The 20,032-nt window shown below is 45.1% G+C and overlaps 1 protein-coding gene across 1 annotated transcript; it reads left to right on the top strand.

The window, feature by feature from the left end:
- Window positions 1-1,707: 1,707 nt before the first annotated feature.
- Window positions 1,708-18,612, top strand: LOC110088832 (aldo-keto reductase family 1 member B1). The gene is made up of 10 exons (XM_072999784.2): window positions 1,708-1,905; window positions 7,534-7,701; window positions 9,576-9,692; window positions 10,906-10,983; window positions 12,221-12,343; window positions 13,391-13,488; window positions 14,458-14,539; window positions 15,859-15,942; window positions 17,435-17,517; window positions 18,149-18,612. The coding sequence occupies exons 1-10, from the start codon at window positions 1,840-1,842 to the stop codon at window positions 18,189-18,191; spliced, it is 942 nt and encodes a 313-aa protein (XP_072855885.2). The 5' UTR covers window positions 1,708-1,839; the 3' UTR covers window positions 18,192-18,612.
- The last annotated feature ends 1,420 nt before the right edge of the window (window positions 18,613-20,032 follow it).

Below are 20,032 nucleotides of genomic sequence, written 5' to 3'. Positions count from 1 at the left end.
CATTATTCTCCCTTATGGCATTTATATCTCACCTTTTCTTCAATAAAAAGAAGGCTGTAGACATTGCTCTCCTCTCTTCTCTGCTTTATCCTCACAAGAACCTCGTGAGTCTTTGTGAATTTGCACACAGCAGATTAAGCGTAAATTTAAAGAACCATACAGATTGTGAATAATATTGTATTCTCCCTTGATATATATGTGTGTGCATGCCAGGAGATAAAAGAATAATCATTCAGTAACAGTAGACTTTATATAAAAACATGTTGAAGAATAAGCGAACAATAACTGAGTGTTTGACTTGGAATAGATTTGGTCTGTACTTAACAGACGTCTTATAACAGCTTCATAATAGAGACTGAAAAACACTTTGGAAATTGGGGAAGAGCAGCAATTGCCTGAAACATCATCCCCCAATCTCTTGCGATCTAGTGAAGCTACTGTGCCCAGCTGTACTGTACTTAAAGGAAGCAGGGGAGAGAAATGTTCTCTCCAAACACTGGTGTTTCTTTCTGAATCAGGAAACCAAGTTGATTTTAGAACCTGTCAGGCTTCCACAGCCCCGTTTCCTGCTTTCCTGTCACTCACTGATCCTGCAGCCTAAGTCACCAGAGAGACCGCTAGGCAACAGTGCATTTAAAGAGTCCATTCTACCACCAGGAGACTGGATTGCAATAAGTTGGGTTTTTAAAAAAAATCATACTATGGTCGGAATCCTGTTGTGCTACTTTAGGCCATGCAACTGGGATGATGTCATCAGCTGTGGCTCCCTTTGCGGGGGAATTAAAAGTGTCCCACATTAGACACGTACACTTCAAAAAACGTTCTGGGCATCCCTAGGGATTCCTTTCCTCCTGGGAAACTTTGGGAGCTACAGGAGGGAAGAGGCAACTCTTTAATATCCAAAAATCGCTGCCATCGGGCATTAAAGAGTAGCTGCCCCTGTTCCATAACTCCTTAAGACTCCTCCAGGACTGTTTATTTGTCATACATACATACATACATACATACATACATACATACATACATACATACATACATACATACATACATACATACATACATACAGAGACAGACAGACAGAGACAGACAGACAGACAGACAGACAGACACCCACTTCTGAAATTTAAAGCAACACTTCTTATATCTGAAGTAGACTCTCTCTCTCTCTCTCTCTCTCTCTCTCTCTGTGCGTGTGTGTGTGTCTTATTTATTTTATTTATTTATTTATTCGATTTTTACCCCGCCCCTCTAGACAATGTCTACTCGGGGCTGCTTACATGGATAAAAACACAAAAGTATGACATGTATAAAATCATCGAAAATACAATTATAATAATTAGTTCCAAACAACACAATACTGTACCAAGATGGCATGTCTCAAGGAGAAAAGAGAAAAAATAGAAATCACTTAATTGACTGGAGGGAAGGCCTGCTTGAATAGCCAAGTTTTTAACTCTCTTTCTCTCTCGCCTCGCACTGGCCACTCTGTCCCCGAGAGCGACGCTCGGCTTCCTTTCCCCTGGCGCTCCAGGGTGGTCTCCCATCCAAATGCCAACCCGGTGGAATTCTCCTTAGCTTCTGAAATCAGCAGGCCTGCTTTTTCAGCGCGGTCTGGCTGGCGAGCAAGCGGGAGCGCTTGGCCCACCCTCCGGTCTGGACGGCGTCCTCTGAACGGGGTGGGGTGGGGGCATCCGAGGACAAAGGCTCCTCCGCTCTCTCGCCCTCGCCCGGTCCTCCTCCGTTAGGGAGGTTTCCCCGGGGGGGGGGTGGAGCCGGCGGCTCAGCCGGGCAGGCCTCGGGGCTCCAGCGGGGCAGAAAGGGGACCGGAGCGGGAGCGGCATGGCTGCCTTCCTGGAGCTGAGCACGGGGGCGAAAATGCCCGTCTTCGGGCTGGGCACTTGGCAGGTACTTGGGGGGGGGGGAGGGAACGGCGTCCCGGGAAAGCCCCTCCGCCTCGCGGGGCAGATTTGGCCCTTGGCCTTTCCTGCCCACCCTCCCCCGGAAAGCGCCCAGGCGGCGGGAGGTGCCGGGGGGGGGGTCGCCTCCGTTTGGTCCAGTTGCCCCCCCCCGGGCGGTGGGTCCCCGATGGAGAGGGGCTGACCGCCCCCCCGGCTCGGGATCCGCGCCTTTGGGGGCGCTTTTTGGTGGCGGGGGAGACCTAAACGTCGCTTCCAATTGTTGATGAAAGTTTGGCCCTGGATGTTCCCCCTTCCCTTCCCATCGCAGGCTCCCTTTTTTGGTCGGCTTTCTCTGGAAAAGAAGGGGGTTTAGGCTACTGTACTCGTTAAAAAAAAATGGAAGGTGTTTGTAAGACGAGTTTGTGCTCCCCGAGTATGTTTTCCCGTGCCGGCAAGGCGAGCCTCGTTCTCACGTGCAGGCAAGTCCCGGGATGGTTCTGAACTTGGGGATAGTGAAGACCAAAGGCGGCTGTGGGAGATCCAAACGAGGAGTGCCCAAATCCAGCAATGCTGTGCCCCACAAACGTCCTTCCAAGGACTGAGGAGTGTCCTCAGCGTCTGGTATTTAGAGGCACACTGCCACCGAAGCTGGAGGCTCCACTTAGCTAGGCTATTTTCTGGACTGCAGCTTCCAGTATCCCTGAATCAGCATTGCCAGTACTGTATATTGTTGTGAAGGGTTTTTTTTTTAATGAAGAGTAGTCCGAAACTATAATTTCATCAAGCTGCACTGCTGAGAGACTTTCCTCCCACAAACTTGTTTTCTTCCAAAGTGGCTCAGTGGTTTGTGTCTCTGACTGCGGAGCCACTGGTTGTGGGTTCGACCCCACCCTGGGGAAAAGAGCCAGCCTATGTGTTTTTCGACAAGTCCTTTGGATGCCTATTTTTCTCAAGACTCAGTTCACATATGCAGTTTAGCATCTTTAGTTACATGCTTCCTGGGTGATAAAAGGTACATACGGAACATGTAGCTACTGTCTTGATCAGGGGGGGGAGAGAAACTGCTCCCTTTTGGAACCAAGATGACTTTGTTCTGGCTGTTTCAATTAAAGATTCCTATGAAGAACTGGTTTTCAGTAGTTGTAGAAAATGCCAAAGTTCAATTTTATATTGATGGTAGTTTGGTTATACAATATATGAAGTGTGGCAAAGGCGTATTAAACACAACCTGAAAAACCTGTTGCATAGTTTTCTTTTCTCATGGCTAAACATGCCCAGTTCTTTCAGTCTTTTCTCGTAGGACTTGGTTTCCGGTCCCCAGATCATCCTGGTTGCCCTCCTCTGAATTTGGTCCAGTTTGTTTACATCTTTCTTAAAGTATGATGTCCAGAACTGAACACAGTACTCGAGATGAGGCCTAACCAGTGCCTCATAGAGGGGGACTAAGTACTTCACAGGATTTGGAGACCACCATATTTTTCCATGTATAAGACAGTACTTTTGTCTAAAATCTTTAGACTAAATATTGAGGGTCGTCTTATACACGGAAGTAAGCTGAGGAGAGAACAAAAACAAGTGGAGAGGGGAATGGATCAAAGCCATCCTGCTGCGCTTTGATTGCTGCTTTCCCCCTCCACTTGCTAAGCAAAAGGAGGGGGAAAGCAGGGATCAAAGGGCTGCAGGATCACTTTGATTGCTGCTTTCCCTGCCCCTTCCTAAGTCCCGTGGGGCTTAGCAAAAGGAAATTGAGATTGATAAGATTGATATGAAATTGAACGTATTTCATGACCTTAGAACTCCCTCAGACAAAAGGCTCCCTCACCCACTCATCATTGCCAGTTTCTGAAAATGGCTGTGTTCCCTCTCCCACTTTTCTGGGATAGGCAAACATGGGTTGTGCAATCAGAAAATAACTATCCTTGAACTCGGGTTCATATCTCTAAAAGTTGCTGGCTTAATTTCGTCCGTTCAAAATGCCACTCTCTGGCAGCAGTTGGTTCGTTTCAACAATAAAAGCAAAGGGGATATCCTCCCAGATCCATACTGGGAGGAATGGGGGGGAGAATATCCCCACGAAGGAGGTTAGATATCTTATATCTATCCCCTCTTCTAGTTCTACCCCCAACCAGATGGTATCAGGTGACCATATCAGCAAACCCTCAAGCCACACGGTGCTGTTGATGAATGCCAGGTCAGTACAAAATAAGACTGCCCTCACCGATGATGTAATTCTGGATGAGGGGGCTGACCTGGCATGCATTACTGAGACCTGGGTGGGAGAGGAGGGTGGTGTCCCCCTCTCCCAGCTGTGTCCGCCTGGGTACTCGGTCCAGCACCAATGTCGCTTGGAGGGGAGGGCGAGCTGCTATAGTCTATAGGAGTTCTATCTCCTTGACCAGGCTTCCTATCCCTTTGAGAAGCGGTCTTGAGGGCCTGTATTGTGTGTTGGGCTTGCGAGACAGATTGGGGATTCTGTTGGTGTACCGTTCACCCTGCTGCGTACCAACAGTCTCCCTGCCTGAGCTGACGGCAGTAGTCTCGGACCTGGTTGTTGGTGCTGGGGGACCTCAACATCCATGCCGAGGCTGCCTTGACTGGTGCGGCTCAGGACTTCATGGCCACCATGACAACCATGGGGCTGTCTCAATGTGCCATCGGCCCAACGCATGAGAAGGGCATACCTTGGACCTGGTTTTCTTAACGGGACTGGAAGGTGGTGGTTTGGACGTGGAGGGGCTGGTTGTGACCCCATTGTCATGGTCAGACTACTTCCTGGTCAAGTTTAGTCTATTAGCTTCTTCTCCCCTCTGCAAGGGTGGGGGATCTATTAAGATGATCCACCCTCGGAGACTAATGGATTCGGATGGTTTCCTGAATGCTCTGGTTGAATATCCGTCTGATATGGTCGGCGCTCATCTCGAAGCTCAGGTCACCCTACAGAATAGTGAGATGACCTGGGCAGTTGACACGATCGTGCCCAGACAGCTCCTTGGTATTATTCTGAACTGCGGGCGATGAAGCAAGAGAGGAGATGGCTGGAGCGCAGGTGGAGGAAATCCCGCTGGGAGTCCAATTGAACACAACTTAGAGCCCATTATCGGGCCTATTTCGTGGCAACATGGCTGGTGAAACGGCAATATTTTTCCAGCCATATTGCTTCCTTAGAAAGTCGTCCAACAGAGCTGTTTTGAGTGGTCCGGGATCTTCTTCAACTGAGAAATCTGGTGGAGGTCCCGGACTGCTCATCAGCTCACTTTGATGAGTTTGCCATTCATTTTGAGGGGGAAATCGCTCAGATTTGCGGTGGGTTGGGCTCCACCGTTACTGCAAAATCAGAGGATGTGTCCAGTGTGCCATACTGAGGTCAAATATTAATGAATGAGTTTCAAATGTTGAGACCTGAGGATGTGGACAGGGTGCTTGGATCTGTCCGTTCTACCACCACTCCGCTCAACCCTTGCCCATCTTGGCTAATTCAAAGATCTTCCAGGGGGGTTTGCACCTGGGTCCAGGAGGCTGTGAACACCTCTTTGAGAGAGGGAATGGTCCCTACCACCTTGAAAGAGGCGGTAATTCGACCACTCTTTAAAAAGCCTGAGTGGTGGGGCCGCTAGGGGACATATCAAGCCGATTCTGTTTAAATTACATTGGCTACCAGTTGCTGCCCGGGCCCAATTCAAAGTGCTTGTTTTGACATATAAAGCCCTAAACGGCATGGGCCCTGGATATCTGAAGGACTGCCTCCTTCCATATGAGCTTACCTGGCAATTAAGATCTACCCAGGGGGCCCTTTTGAAAGAGCCATCCCTCAAGGAGGTAAGAGGGGCGGCTTGTAGACAAAGGGCCTTTTCGACAGCTGTCCCCAGACTATGGAATGCCCTCCCGACTGAGATTCATCTGGTGCTGACGCTGATGACATTTTGGCGCCAGGTCAAACCCTTCCTGTTCCAGAAGGCTTTTAATTGAAATAATATCAACTGTGGGTCCTCATGGCAATTTTTACGGAATCTGTTTTAATTGTATTTTAATTGTTTTATCTTTTTATTGTATTTTTATTGTATTTTAATTGTTGTAAGCCGCCCAGAGACCTTTGGGTAGAGTGGGCGGCATACAAGTTATAAATAAATAAATAAATAAATAAATAAATAAATAAATAAATAAATAAATAAATAAATAAATAAATAAATAAATAAATAAATAAAATACTGTGGTAGTCCTTCCAGCAGCCTAACCCAAAAGGCACACAGGTCCCTTCTTGAAGCATTCTAATAAAGGTATTACCATAATTCACATGGGGGAATGGGTCAGTAACATGCCTCAGTTCAGTACTGTTGGCATTGTTCCTTTGCCCAACCATGTCTGCCCAGAAGTAGCTTCAATCTGAAGTATTTTGCAACAGTAAACTAATAGAGAACTTCAATAAAAAGCGACAGCATGCAGTCCTTCCAGGTTTTTTTGTTTGTTTAATTGTTAAGTCCGACTCTTCGTGACTCCATGGACCAGAGCATGCCAGTCCCTCCTATCCTCCACTGCCTCCCAGAGTTTGGTCAAATTCATGTTGGTAGCTTCGATGACATTGTCCAACCACTGTCACAGCTCTTCCAGAACAGGGTTGCAAATTGTGCATTCCCAGTTTCCTTCCAGTTTTCCCATCCTCCCTTCCAACAGTCTGTATTGTGTGGACAAGGAGCATCCCCCTGCATGTTCTCACTAAAGTACACCAAACCCCCAGTTTTTACCTTTTGAATATTTTGTTTTATTTCTGCAAACGTTTGCTTCTCTCTCTGACCAATAACTCATCTCTCGGTTTTAAGTCTCCCTCTATAGTTCTGTGATTCTATGTACAAGGATCTGCCCTTAACAGACTCACTAATGAGACTGTCAGTGTTGTTTTGGTAAAATGCAGATGTAGATTAATATCGTTCTGTTGAATGAATTCTCCATTGAACTGTCTAAATATTCTGGGTTTCTCATCTTTTATCAACTGCAGTTTGAGATGTTGCCAATGTGGTTTTTTTTTATTTGGCAATTTAGGAAGTGTTCTCTTTCTCTCTTTTTTTTAACACAGTGGTGCCTCGCTTAGCGAGGTTAATCCGTTCTGGATTAACCCTCGCTCAGCGAATCCATCGTTAAGTGAAACAAAAAAGTCCATCGGAACGTATTAAAACTGATTTAATACGTTCCTATGGACTTAAAACTCACCGTTCTGCGAGTTTTCTCCATTGCGGTGGCCATTTTGGATGCCTCGTTAGCGAGGCAAAACAGCGGTCACCATTTTGTTTTAGCGGCGGCCGTTTTGGAACCGCCGATCAGCTGTTCGCTATGCTTTGATCGCGTCCGCGTGATCATCGCATAGCGAAAAAAGCCCATAGGGGCCATCGCTGAGCGAACGCTCCAGCGATGGCCCGGGACCCATCGTTGTGCGGATTCATCGCATAGCGAAGCGTTCGCTATGCGAGGCACCACTGTACTTGTGTTTACTTTTCTAATTTTTGAACTATGTTAATTCTTAGAAGTTAAGTCTGGAAACGGTTGCAATATTTAATGAATCCATTTAATGAATTAAATAATGAAAGAATTGAGGCAGTGCAGATGTTTGCAGTTAAATAATTAAAATGTTGCTCCTGGCTCTCAGGCACCTCCTGGAAAAGTCAGCGATGCAGTGAAATTCGCTATTGACCTTGGCTACCGTCATTTCGACTGTGCCCACCTATATAGGAATGAGGCTGAGATTGGGAATGGGATTCAGGAGAAAATCAAAGAAGGAGTTGTGAAGAGGGAAGAGCTCTTCATCGTGAGCAAGGTAAGGATGCTACTTTAATAAAAATTTAAATATAAAACAAAAACTTACAAACCTAATAACACAAAACAATGAAAACTATTATACTCCGGGACCATTTGGAGATGTTAAGGATGCTTCAGCAATAAATAAAGTTCAATGAGCTTGAATCGGCAAGGAAGTTGAGCTAGTAACCTTTCAAAGCTCTACGCTTTACAGACTAGGCAAGCTATACTTTGTCGGAGTTTTGGGACCAGATTCATGCATTTAAAACAGATATGGTCCATGTTTATTGGACAGTTTGGTTAAGATGCCCAAAGGGAGGATGGTCTTATTCAAGATGTATTCTAGATAGGGGCTCTACACCAGCTTGGACTCCACAGCTTCCTTCCTAAGAGAAGGGGTTAATTTAAGCACCATTCTAATTTAAAAATTAAATTAAATTAAATTGAAAAGTGAGGAAAACATAGAATCATAGGATAGTGAAGTTGAAAGCGCCTGTGAGGCCATCAAGTCCAACCCCCTGCTCTATGCAGGAATACAAATGAAAGGATATCTGCCAGGTGGTTGTCTAGTTTTTTCTTGAATGCCTCCAGCGTTGGAGCACTTGCCACCTCTCGAGGTGATTGGTTCCACTGTCTTACTGCTCTAGTAAGTCTAGATGGTATAAATTCAAGACCAAGTTAAGCTTTTCCATCTGTAACTTTCTTCATGCTTTGTTTGGTTGCGGCAGGGAAGAGAAATTAAATGGGAGAGAATGGAGAAATCACAAAGTGTGATTAAATTAGAGCTTGGCTAGATGGCCAAATGGAAGCAAGCTGGGTTGAGCTAAATAAGGTTGCTTAAGGTCAGGTAGAGATGCAGTGTGCTCCTTGCATCCATATACAAAGATCTGATCGTTTTGGGTCAGGAAGCCACACTTCGCCTCAGGTGACCCTATTTGGTCCACTTCACTTCAAAAGGAAAGGAAAAGAAAGAAAGAAAAAAAGATTCCCATCCGATCTCCTCCTCTTTTTGAAACAAAGTTTTCAATTTTAAACTCATTTCTTCCAAAGGGTGTATAGCATATTAGTGCTGGCCTGCTAGGCTTAAAAAAAAAACAATCTTTGCTTTCTCTATCTACCCCTTCACAGAGAAGGAAGTTTTCAATTTCCCAATATCATGGGCTTAAGCTGTTTCCTTAAGCTACTTCATAATATTGGGAAATCGAGAGTTTAAGCCATCTGCTTTGGAGCAATCCCAGTAATTGCATATCCTGGAAACAAACCAAAATGGACCAATCATACCTGCATCTGAAAAATGGTAGTCCCGGAGAGGAAGCCAAAAAGGCGCAGGTCAGAACACTTTGGGGTGGTGGGCTGGTTCGCCCTGGCACTTAACATCATGTGGTCAGTCAGGAAACAGAGCAAACCAGCCCAGCCCCAGAATGGACCAAACAGCCAGGCAAATCTCTCTCTTTCCACCCTTAATTAGAAAGCAGTTCCTGGTTGGTTCCAGATGTGGTCTTGAATAGATCTTTGGGAGAAGGGCGGGCGGGTGGTTGTCTAGCTTTTTCTACCAGCTTGCAAAACTGAAAAGACACTTATACCACATTTTTCTGTGTATAAGACTATACTTTTGTCTAAAATCTTTACACTAAAAATTGAGGGTCATCTTATACACGGAAGTAAGCTGAGGAGAGAATAAAAACAAGTAGAGGAGAAAGCAGCAATCCTGCAGCACTTTGATCCCTTTCCCCTACACTTGTTAAGCCCCACTTAGATTTCTTAATTTTGGATTAGAAAAGCGGGGGGCATCTTGTACATGGGGGCATCTTATACACGAAAAAATGCGGTAGTTATGTGCAAAGCACCCTCCTTGTTGGCCATAATTACTGGATTGCTTCTTCCCCTTGGCAGCTGTGGTGCACTTTCCATGAGAAGCATCTTATAAAGAAATCGTGCCAGGATTCTTTAGATGATCTGAAGTTGAACTACTTGGATCTGTACCTCATGCACTACCCTATGGGATTCAAGGTACCAGACTCTTCCTACCCTTGTTCCGCACTTTACTGATGGACTTTCCATGTAACAGGAGGACGGAGGAAGTGTTGGCACCTCGCTGTTATAGATAGACAAGTTGAAAACTGTAACTCATGTTTATTCTTTACCTTCTATTTTTTTTAATTCCTTGGGTTTACATATTTTTCATTTCTTTTCTATATCTGCATATCAGAACACTGTTGTGCTGAAGTCAGGAGAAATCATAATCTACAGTTTGGCAATACCTTTGTTAGGAACACTCCAGCTGCCACAGAAGTTACATTTCTAGGCATTCCCATTGGGGTGTGTTGCGAAAAAGTAGGATGGGAAAAAAACAGAGAAGTCCAAAATGAGGATGATGATGGGGAAGAATAAGAACAATAACAGTGAGAACAGTAATAAGCCCAGTATCAGGTCACCCTCTTCCCTATACTGATCTCAACTACTGAAGTCATTCCAAAATTGTTTTTACTAGTTTAAAGCAATTGCTTATAGCTGCCAGTTTGCTTCCTGAAATGTAAAAATCAGTGCTTTTGCAAACATGTCATCTCGTCTGCACATTTTAAAGACTTGAATCCTAATTTTTTAGGCTTGATCTTTTTGTCAGCTCCCATGAACCAGCAATGCTGATAAATAAGGAGTGTAATAATTTTAAAAAGTTGCATTAAAGAATGTATATTCTTTCTTTACCTTCTATGTTGGTCACTTCCTGTTACATCTCAATAGTTAAGGGCCATTTAGATGTCATAGGCAATTTTAAGAAGACTTCTGGGGAATATTTCTAGACAAGTGGTGCCAGGAGGAAGCAAAAATGGCCAAGGAGCTTCCTTAGACCCACCTCCTCTTTACTCTGGCAAAGAGTCTGGAAAGTAAACCCAAGTCCTTCAGGATCTACAGTTCTGTGATTCTGTACAGTAATCTGCACTATATTAGTTTCTAAATTGGCTTAATTTTTTTGGTGTTTCATCTAATAAAATACCAAATGTTTGATTCAGCCTGGAAGAGGAATTTTGACCCATGTTGCAAATCCATTGTACTTTCATTCATTCATTCATTCATTCATTCATTCATTCATTCATTCAGTTTATTTATATCCTGCCTTTCTCCCAACAAAGGGACTCAACTCATGTACTTTCCTCCCAATGTTCATGTGTTTTGCTTTGTGATTGTATCTCTAACATCATCCCCCTCTCTCTTCCTTTGGCAGCCTGGGGAGGATTTTTTCCCTCATGATGAGAAAGGCATGATCATCCCGAGCAACACAGACTTTCTGGCCACTTGGGAGGTACAGCTTGTGTTCGCGGTCAAGATAAGGCTCTGCATTTTGCCCTGTGTTGTTGTTTAGTCGTTAAGTCATGTCCGACTCTTCGTGACCCCATGGGCCAGAGCACACCAGGCCCTCCTGTCTTCCACTGCCTCCCAGAGTTGGGTCAAATTCATGTTGGTCGCTTCAATGACACTGTCCAACCACCTCATCCTCTGTCGTCCTATTTTGCCCTGTAGTTGAGCAGAAAAGTTGGGGTAGGAACAGATAGTTTCCTGTTATGCTCTTTCTCAGAGCCAGAAAATGTGTAGCCCTCCAGATGTAATTGAATTGTATTTTCAGAGGGCCACACATTCCCCTCCACTGTTCTGTCTGATGCATTAATTCCTCAGCAAGATCTTGGGGTAAAGCTCTTGAGCCCTGTTGCATCAGATCCCTTTTAATCTGACATCCCAGAAACAGAGCACAAAACCTTTTGCACATGCATCACATACGTAGAAAGCTGTCTTATTTGTACCATTTATCCTAGATGGTAAGGATGGAAGTTTTAGATGTTTTGGACTGCAATTCCCAGAATTACTCCAGCTAGAATTCTGGGAGATACAGGCAAAAACAAACAAACAAACACACACACAAAACACCAAACCTCCATGGACCAGCTTCATTACTTACATGTGAGTCTCCTTCATCATTGTTCACCTGAAGGGAACTGACATGGGGCTACGTACTTAGGAGGGTCAAGGCTCCATGGAAGCTGCAAGTATTCATGGGGCAGGTGTTCTTACTGCCAATTAGGATCTAAAGAGAGACTCTCAAAGAACTACCAGTCCCCTGAACCCTTGCAACTCCCATCATCCCAGTTTTTTGGGACTTAGCACAGCATAGGAGAATAGATTGTGCTTTCCACTCTTACCCTTTCTGTTGTTTACCACTAAGGTGTGAAATGTTGTTTTCAGAGTGTAGAAGCAAATTGTGATTTATTTTACAATTTTCATTTATATCCTGCCTTTCTTCCAGTGAACTCTAGGTGGCATATATAGCTTTTCTCCTATTACTCAATTTATGTATTCATAATCACCCTTTGTGCTGAAATAAGCTGTGTATGAAGAGAGAGGACTGGCCCAAAGTCACCCAAAGAGCTTCATAGCTCATTTGGGGATTTGAACCCAGATCTCTCAAGTTCCATTCCAACGCATCAACTGCAACACTGTGCTGGCCCCCCAAAATGAGGTTTTGAACCCTTGTATTTCACCCACAGGCCATGGAGGAACTGGTGGACTGCGGGATGGTGAAAGCCATTGGCATCTCCAACTTCAACCATGACCAGATGGAGAGGCTCTTGAAGAAACCTGGCTTGAAGTACAAGCCAGTGAATAACCAGGTGAGCTGGCCGGCCTTGCTTTCAGCACCTGAGCAGGTGGGGTGGGTATCCATACCCTGCACTTAAGGTGTCTCGCAGGAACCTTTTGCTATATCTTTGCTGTCACTTGAGACAGTCTGTTCTGAAATACCAACAGAGTCTATTGAGGAGTCTTGAGAGTTCTTTCCCCCCTGTAGGAGAGCAAGACAGCCAGTGGTATTTAAGGGGCAGAGGTGGTGGTTTGTGCAGCTGGTCTAGAACACCTTTTCCTGTTCCTAACCTTAGCAGGGCAGAGGCGGGGTGTGTGCTGCCTTTTTGCTTGCATTAGGCAACCCATTGGCCTCACCCATCCACACCCACACCGAGTAAGCTCAAGCAAGCAAGTTGAGACTCACAAAGATGTGCCATCCGATCCTTGTGCAAAAAGGTAGTACAGTGGTGCCTCGCATTACGATGTTAATTCGTTCCAGTGTAGAACGAAAACATCGTAAAGCAAAATTTAAAAGCCCATAGGAACGCATTAAAACCTGATTAATGCATTCCTATGGGCTTGAAACTCACCATTCAGCGAAGATCCTCCATAGCACGGCCATTTTCGCTGCCTGTGCAGCGAGGAATCCGTCCCAGAAAAGAGCGGGGAGCCATTTTTTTTACCCGGTGGACATTTTGAAACCGCTGATCAGCTGGCCAAAAATCGTCGTTTTGCGAGAATCGGTTCCCTGCTTCGGGAACCGATCATCGCAAAGCGAAACTCCCCCATAGGAAACATTGTTTTGCGATTGCAAAAACATCATAATGCGATTTCGTCGTTAAACGGGGCGCTCGTTTTGCGAGGCACCACTGTATTGCTTTATATTTTGCAGTTCTGCAAGCAAGAGTTTTCGCATATGTGCAAGTTCTCTCTGATATCACTGAAAAAGAGTGCCTTGACCTCTTGCTGCGTGTACATTTTATATGATTTTTGTGTGAAACAGGGCATAGCTGATATCCTACACAGGGTAGGAGGTGCGCTCATCCATTTGATTTCCCCCCCCAGTTGAGTAATCCCAGGTTTGCTTGTGCTTTCAGATTGAATGCCACCCATATCTTACCCAGGAGAAGTTGATCCACTATTGCCAGTCCAAAGGGATCTCTGTGACTGCTTACCGACCTTTTGGCGCTCAATCGTAAGACTGCTTTGAACTTCCTTTAAAGGAACGAGATGTTCGTGTCTGCTTTGTAGGTGTCTGTTCTACAAGGGGTGTATGAGACAGTTGCCTTTCCCCAGATTTTCTTTAGACTAGTATGCCCGTAATTGTGCCCCATGGCAGTGCTACCTGGGCTGGTGAGGACTGCAGTGCAAAATACCTGGAGGGCACTGCATTGGGGACACCTGGCGTCCGTCCGAGTACCATCAACACAGCTTGATCTCTCCACCCCCCTCCCCCTCCCAGCACGCCTCTAGAGGCAAACCCTGCCTCCATTATGGCAGAGAACAAGTTTCCTGGTTGAAATGGTCTTAATAAACAGGAGATTCTCTAATAGAGACTTTCCAGGGATACGGGAAGTTACAGCGAGGGGGAAGGGATGGACATTTGCAGGGCGCAGCAACAAATACTCACCTGCAGACCTGCGTTGATGTCTATAACGGAAACTCCCAGCGTCCTCCAGCCAGCATGGCTATTAGCTATGCTGGCTGAAGTATCGTGGGAGGTATAGCCCTGAAAAAGTGTTTCTAAGTTCTCTCTAAATTCACAGCCCTTTCTATGGCCACTGTTCTGTTCTGTTCAACTTCTTGCACTTGAGCAGAGCTGGGCGGGGCTTTGGTGCGTGCAAATGCACAAGTGTTCCTAACTGGGCAGCATTCCCCCTTGCTTTTCGTATCTGTGCAGAAGATTAGGATGTCCATGTTTTCTGCTCCGTGTGATACCTCAACAAAGGAGCAGAGTGGCTGGCTTGAGCCACACTCTTGGTCTGACAGCTCAGCGATTTAGGGGGTTGGGAGTTCGATTCCCCCCTGTACCTTTTTGACAAGGGCTGGGACTCGGTGATCCATAGGGTCCCTTCCAGCTCTGCAGTCCCAAGACGACGGTGATGATGATGATTACAAACATATAATTGTATTCTTAACATTCCGTCTGATCTTCTTTTTTTAGTCTTAAGCCAGGAGACCCTGTCCTTTTGGAAGACCCCAAAATTAAAGAGATCGCTGCACGGCACCACAAAACCGTTGCTCAGGTAAATACTTGGAAAAGTATATGGTGTTTGGAGAAAAAAGCAGGCAGGAAGAGGAGGAAGAATAAAGAGTATATAAGGAATGGGGGAAGATTGCATGTTTTATATGAGGATAATTCTGCAGGAGAACCCACAGGCAGCCTGCATCACATGGACGATTTCCTGCTGGCATTTTAAACGTGATTTTGCATTGTACTTTGGGGTAAGGTCTGCCGGTGTAGCATGTGCAAGTTGTGTGAATCATGCAGCAGCTCCTGCATTCATACTCGCAAATTTTAGAGATGGATTGCTGTTGTTCTGTGCTGTGACGTCTGAAGCGACTTACAGCAACTCTAATAGGGTTTCTAAGGTGAGATATTCAAGGAGCAGTTTTATCCATTCCACCCCCTGTAGGGAGTTTCCAAGGCTGAACGGGAATTTGAACCCAACCCTCCTGAATCCTTATTAGAAAGGGTTTGTCTTGGTTCATCCCAGTTCATAAAGGCAGTCGCACAGTTGCTGCTGCTCCCCTCCTTCAACTCCTCTGGCTGATTTAGCCACTCCCCAGGCCCAGCATCCTAGCTTCCTGCAGCTCCTCAGCTGATCTTCCAGTCCTGGCAACAGCTCAGGCGTCTCTGCCCCGCCCTCTTGGCTGATCTCCCAATCAGAAAAAAGGGCAGGACAGAGAACTCTGTGCTCTTGCTCATGACTGGGAGATCAGCCCAGGAGGTGGAAAAAGCAAAGAAGCTGGGCCTGGCGAGTGGCTGATCAGCTGAGGAGGCTGGGGAGGTGAGCAGCAGCACCTGTGCTGCCACCTTTACGAACTGGGACAAACCGATTCGTGCCCATCTCGAATCCTAATCTATCGCTGTGTAGAGGTTATTCTGCATTCGGGCTGAACTGCTCAATAATGGTGGCCAAAGGTTGTAACCTAAAAACAGGTAAACACACTAGAGGTTGAGAGTTCAATTCCCTACTGTGCCTCCTTGACAGAGGTTGAACATGGTGATCCATAGAGTCCCTTCCAGCCCTGCATTTCTGAAATTATTATTTAAAAGATATTAACTTCTGAAATTATTATTTAAAAGATATTATTTAAAATATATTAAGTTCTTGGGAAAGCAAGGATTTTCATAAAAGTGGCTTTTACATGTGCAGTGGAGATGCAAACTCCAGCAAGCTCTATGCTTTTCTGCAATCCATTAGGAACAGTAAAGACAAAAATTGCAGAATTTTTGAGTGGCTCTAAAAGAGCCACATAGTTCTTGAGAAACGGGGGAAAAGCAAATCATTAATCCAACTTAAAGATATGCCTTAAAAATAGTCTTGATCTGCATCTACAGGTGCTGATTAGGTTTCACATCCAGAGAAATGTGGCTGTCATTCCCAAGTCAGACAAACGACACCGTTTGGAGGAGAATTTCAAGGTAAAAAAATCTTTCTTTTTCTGTCGCTCTCTTTCTCTCCCCCTCCATCCACTGCTAATCATTTAATACAATTTTCTGTTATTGTTGTTGCATGCTCACTGGGGCTGAATAATGGGGCAGTGAGGCTCACGCCACAACGTCCTCTGCCCAGGGTACACATTTCTACAGCAATGGTGCATGTCAGCCAATCAGAACACAGTTCCATTCACACACCTTCCGTCCTCCTCCAACTCTTTTAATCCAGTCTCTTCTGACAGACAGCCGCCTTATGACTGCCAGTCAAAACCCAGTCACTCACTATGGATGCCCATAGATACCTACATGCAAGATATACAGTGTAGAATCTTCATAAATACAGTGGTGCCTCGTTTACCGATTGCTCCGTTGAGCGACGAAATCGCTTTGCAACACTGTTTTTGCAATTGCTTTGCAATGTTTCCTATGGGGAAAAATCGCTTTGCGATGATCGCACAGAAGCGATCACCGCAAAGCGCCCATTTTTTAACAGCTGATCAGCGGTTCCAAAATGGCCGCTGCAAAAACAAAATGGCCACCGCTGTTTTGCCTCGCTCTAGAGCCACCCAAAATGGCTGCCTCTATGGAGGAATTTTGCTTAAGGTTAGTTTCTAAGCCCATAGGAACGTATTAAACGCGTATTAATACGTTCCTATGGGCTTTTAAAAATCGCTTAGCGATTAAATCACTTAGCGACGTTTTTCCTGGAATGGATTAACCTTGCTAAGTGAGGCACCACTGTAGTAGTTCAGGGAGAGTCACAGCTCAGTGGTAATGCATGTGGCTTGTACGTAGATGACTTCACCTTCAATCCACATCTAAAACCAAAGCAAAGTCTGCTGCTTATATACTGCCTCACAGTGCTTAAAGCATTCTCTGGGTGGCTTATGATTTGATTATGCAGGCTACATACTCCCCATGGGCTGAGTGCTCACTTTACCAACCTCAGAGGGATGGAAGACTGAGCAGATCACGAGCAGAGTCTTGACTGCAGTACTGCAGATTAACCACTAGGCCATGAGGCTTCTCAATCTCTAGGAAAAATTACTGTTCAAAGAGCTACCCCAGGTCTGTGCAGACAGTTGTGAACTAGATGGACAAACAGTCCAGTGGGGTGTAAAGCTGGTTCTTAGAAGACGGATCATGCACTCGTCTGCCTGCTTTCCTCGCTCCTAGTTCCTTGGGCCCTTCCATAGTGTCCTTTGTTTCCCTAAGGCAAAGGATTCAGGCACCCAGTAATTATACTCTAGGTTGCTTTCGTTAGCTCCTACCAATTCCTGAATTTCAGATGGCCACTATGGCTGTTAGATTCTTAAGCTCAGGTTTGTTTGAAATGGCAAATGTATAGAAATTTTATGTCTGAATTCAGAAATATATGGCCTTTTCTATTTTTTTTTTTTTTTACTTCACCATTTTAGCCGTTCTGTTGAAGTTCTAATTTTTCATCTCGCTTTCCTGCCTCCTTTTCTTCTGACAGGTCTTCGACTTCGAACTGAGTAAAGAAGAGATGGACGCTCTCCTTGGCTTGAACAGAAACTGCAGAGACTGTGTGATGGCAGAGTAAGATAATAAACTTCCATATTCTCCTCTTTCCATGGGGGAAAAAAATAACCCACAGCTTGTGGCAGGGTCACCTGCGGCTTGTGTAGCCGCACATTCACAGGGCATACCCCAGAGGGAAGGAATGGTAATCCACTTGTGAGTGCTCTTCACGTGGAAAACCCTGGAAAGGGTTGCCATTAGTTGGAATCTATCTGACAGGACATAATTATTAATGGATAATGGCTAGATTACTGGCCTTGAAGCGAACTGCTTGATTTTGGGGTAATCACAAAAGTGTGAAGATAAAAATCAGGGAGGGAGAGGTAAGGGCACAGGCCTCAGTTCCTCAGTAGAAGCAATAGGTATTAAGCTGGTCATGTCACTTTTTTTTTAATTCTCTGTTTCATCAACTACCATCAGAAATGGACATTCCAACTGCTTTTAGTTAAATGGGGGGGGGGGGGAGAAACTTCCCCAATCAAATACACTTGAAAGTAATCCAGTCTTTGGACTTCCTTCCACTTCTGTTGAGCCTTTAACCTGCAGCACCTTAGAAATTTTGCTCAAATAGCTGAGGGTAATTTGAACATTTTTCATCTCTAAAACGTTCAAGGCCGTAATGGATTCTCTCAATGTCTTGTCCTTGCAGCTGCATCAATCATAAGGACTACCCATTCAAAGCCGAGTACTAGCCCTGATGTCACTCCAGAACCTTTGAATGCAGAACATTCTCTAGGATTCCTGCGCTGCCTGCGCGGAGAGGTTTAGGATCTCTTCTTAGTTCGCACTTTTTGCATTTCCATTTCAAGAAAAGAGAGAATCCTATACAGGAGAAAAGGAATCATACAGAAGATGTGTAGAAGCAACCACAGTTGGTAACGTTGAAAGGAGTGTACAATATGCATAATTATTTCTCCCTCTTCATAAAACAATACCAGAGTGATTGACCAAAGCTTGGAAAACTTGCATTTTTTAGACGACAAGAAACAGGTGCTTTGGGAACTGTAGCCCCCAAAAGTAACTTTTCCAGGCTGTGCAGTTAGAAGAGTCTTGATGGTGGATTTGTTTGATTCTCTTTTCCTTAAAAAAATAAAGTGCATATTTTGAATTACATAGTCCATGTGGTCATTCAATAGATCTGCAATGGGTCTACAGCAGCCATCCACGCAAAATTATCTCAGGGTATGTCTCAGCACCAATGATATGTGGGCTTTATGGTGGGTAAGCAAGTTGCCATCACTGTAGGCCTCTCCCTTCCTTTTTCAGAAAATTCCCAAACTTAAGACATTGTTACATTTGTTTGTGTGTAATGTGTAGCTTGACCCAACTGTAGTTACCCAGAATGTTCCAGAAACCACAAACTAGTAAATTGTTGCAGAGCAAACATGATAGCTTAGAATGCTTAGACCCCTGACATCACATCCTTCCTAATCTGCTGAGCAAGTTATTTTTCATTTGTGTTGTCTTCACTTTGTACTAACTTCCCACGAGCGGGGGAATCTTTCCTATGGGGAGCATTAACTCCTTAATACCAATGGTTGAGGACCTCTTTCAGCCCGAGGACCAAATTCAGAGAGGATTTTTGGGGGGGGGGGGGCAGATTCCAGGCACAACAGGGGACTAAAAATAGCAGCACATCGGAAGCTAATAAGCTTTACTGCCAATCACTCAGCCTGAAAAAAGGCATTTCATCAGCCATTTGGAATGGAAATAAAAGCCCGTAGAAAAGGTTGTAAACCACCAAAAGAGAGTGTCACAGAGGAAAGGGCACGGATTTACAGAGAAATCCCAAGGACTGGATTTGGCCCAGGGTAGAGGTTCTCTACTCACTTTCTACTGAAATGTCATAGCTCCAGTTGACACACACCATGAGAAAGCAGGATTTTGTGGACAAGACAATAATGCTGGGAAAAGTGGAAGGCAGCAGGAAAAGAGGAAGAGCAAATACGAGATGAGCCGACTCCCTAAAGGGAACCACAGGCTTGAGTCCGCAGGAGCTGAGCAGGGCTGTTGAAGACAGGACATTCTGGAGACTGCTTATTCAACGGGTCACCTAAGTTGGAGGTGACGTGATGGCTTGTAACAATATAACCTTAGCCTCAGGCTGCCCCATTCTTTCTTGGGCAGCTTATGTGCCCCCATGTTGTTGTAAAGAAGTGCAGGTGTAAGAGGCGCAGATGCAAAAACCAGTGATGGCTGAACCTGCCATTCTCAATGTGTGATTGCGCTCAGCAAGCTACTCTCAATTGATGGGCGAAGGGGTGAGTTGGCTTCAAACTCAAAAGAGGTAGCATGAGAGCCCCGTCTCGTAGCCTGTTAAAATCTGAGCCAGGCTGGAATCCAGCCATCTCAATATTCCCCTTGCATTTTATGGTATGTATTAGTATATAACACTAAGACAAATGACTCTCTTGGACTACATCACCCAGCATCTCTTAGGCAGCACGGCCACTGGCTCTTCTCGCTGGGGGATCTTAGGAGTGTTGGAAGCTCAGCAAATTCCAAAACAATACTTCCTCCTTTAAAAAAAAAG

This window comes from Pogona vitticeps, chromosome 5, assembly GCF_051106095.1.
Source record: "Pogona vitticeps strain Pit_001003342236 chromosome 5, PviZW2.1, whole genome shotgun sequence".
In the NCBI taxonomy this organism is placed as follows: domain Eukaryota; kingdom Metazoa; phylum Chordata; class Lepidosauria; order Squamata; family Agamidae; genus Pogona; species Pogona vitticeps.
This window is presented reverse-complemented; position numbering and strand designations above follow the sequence as displayed.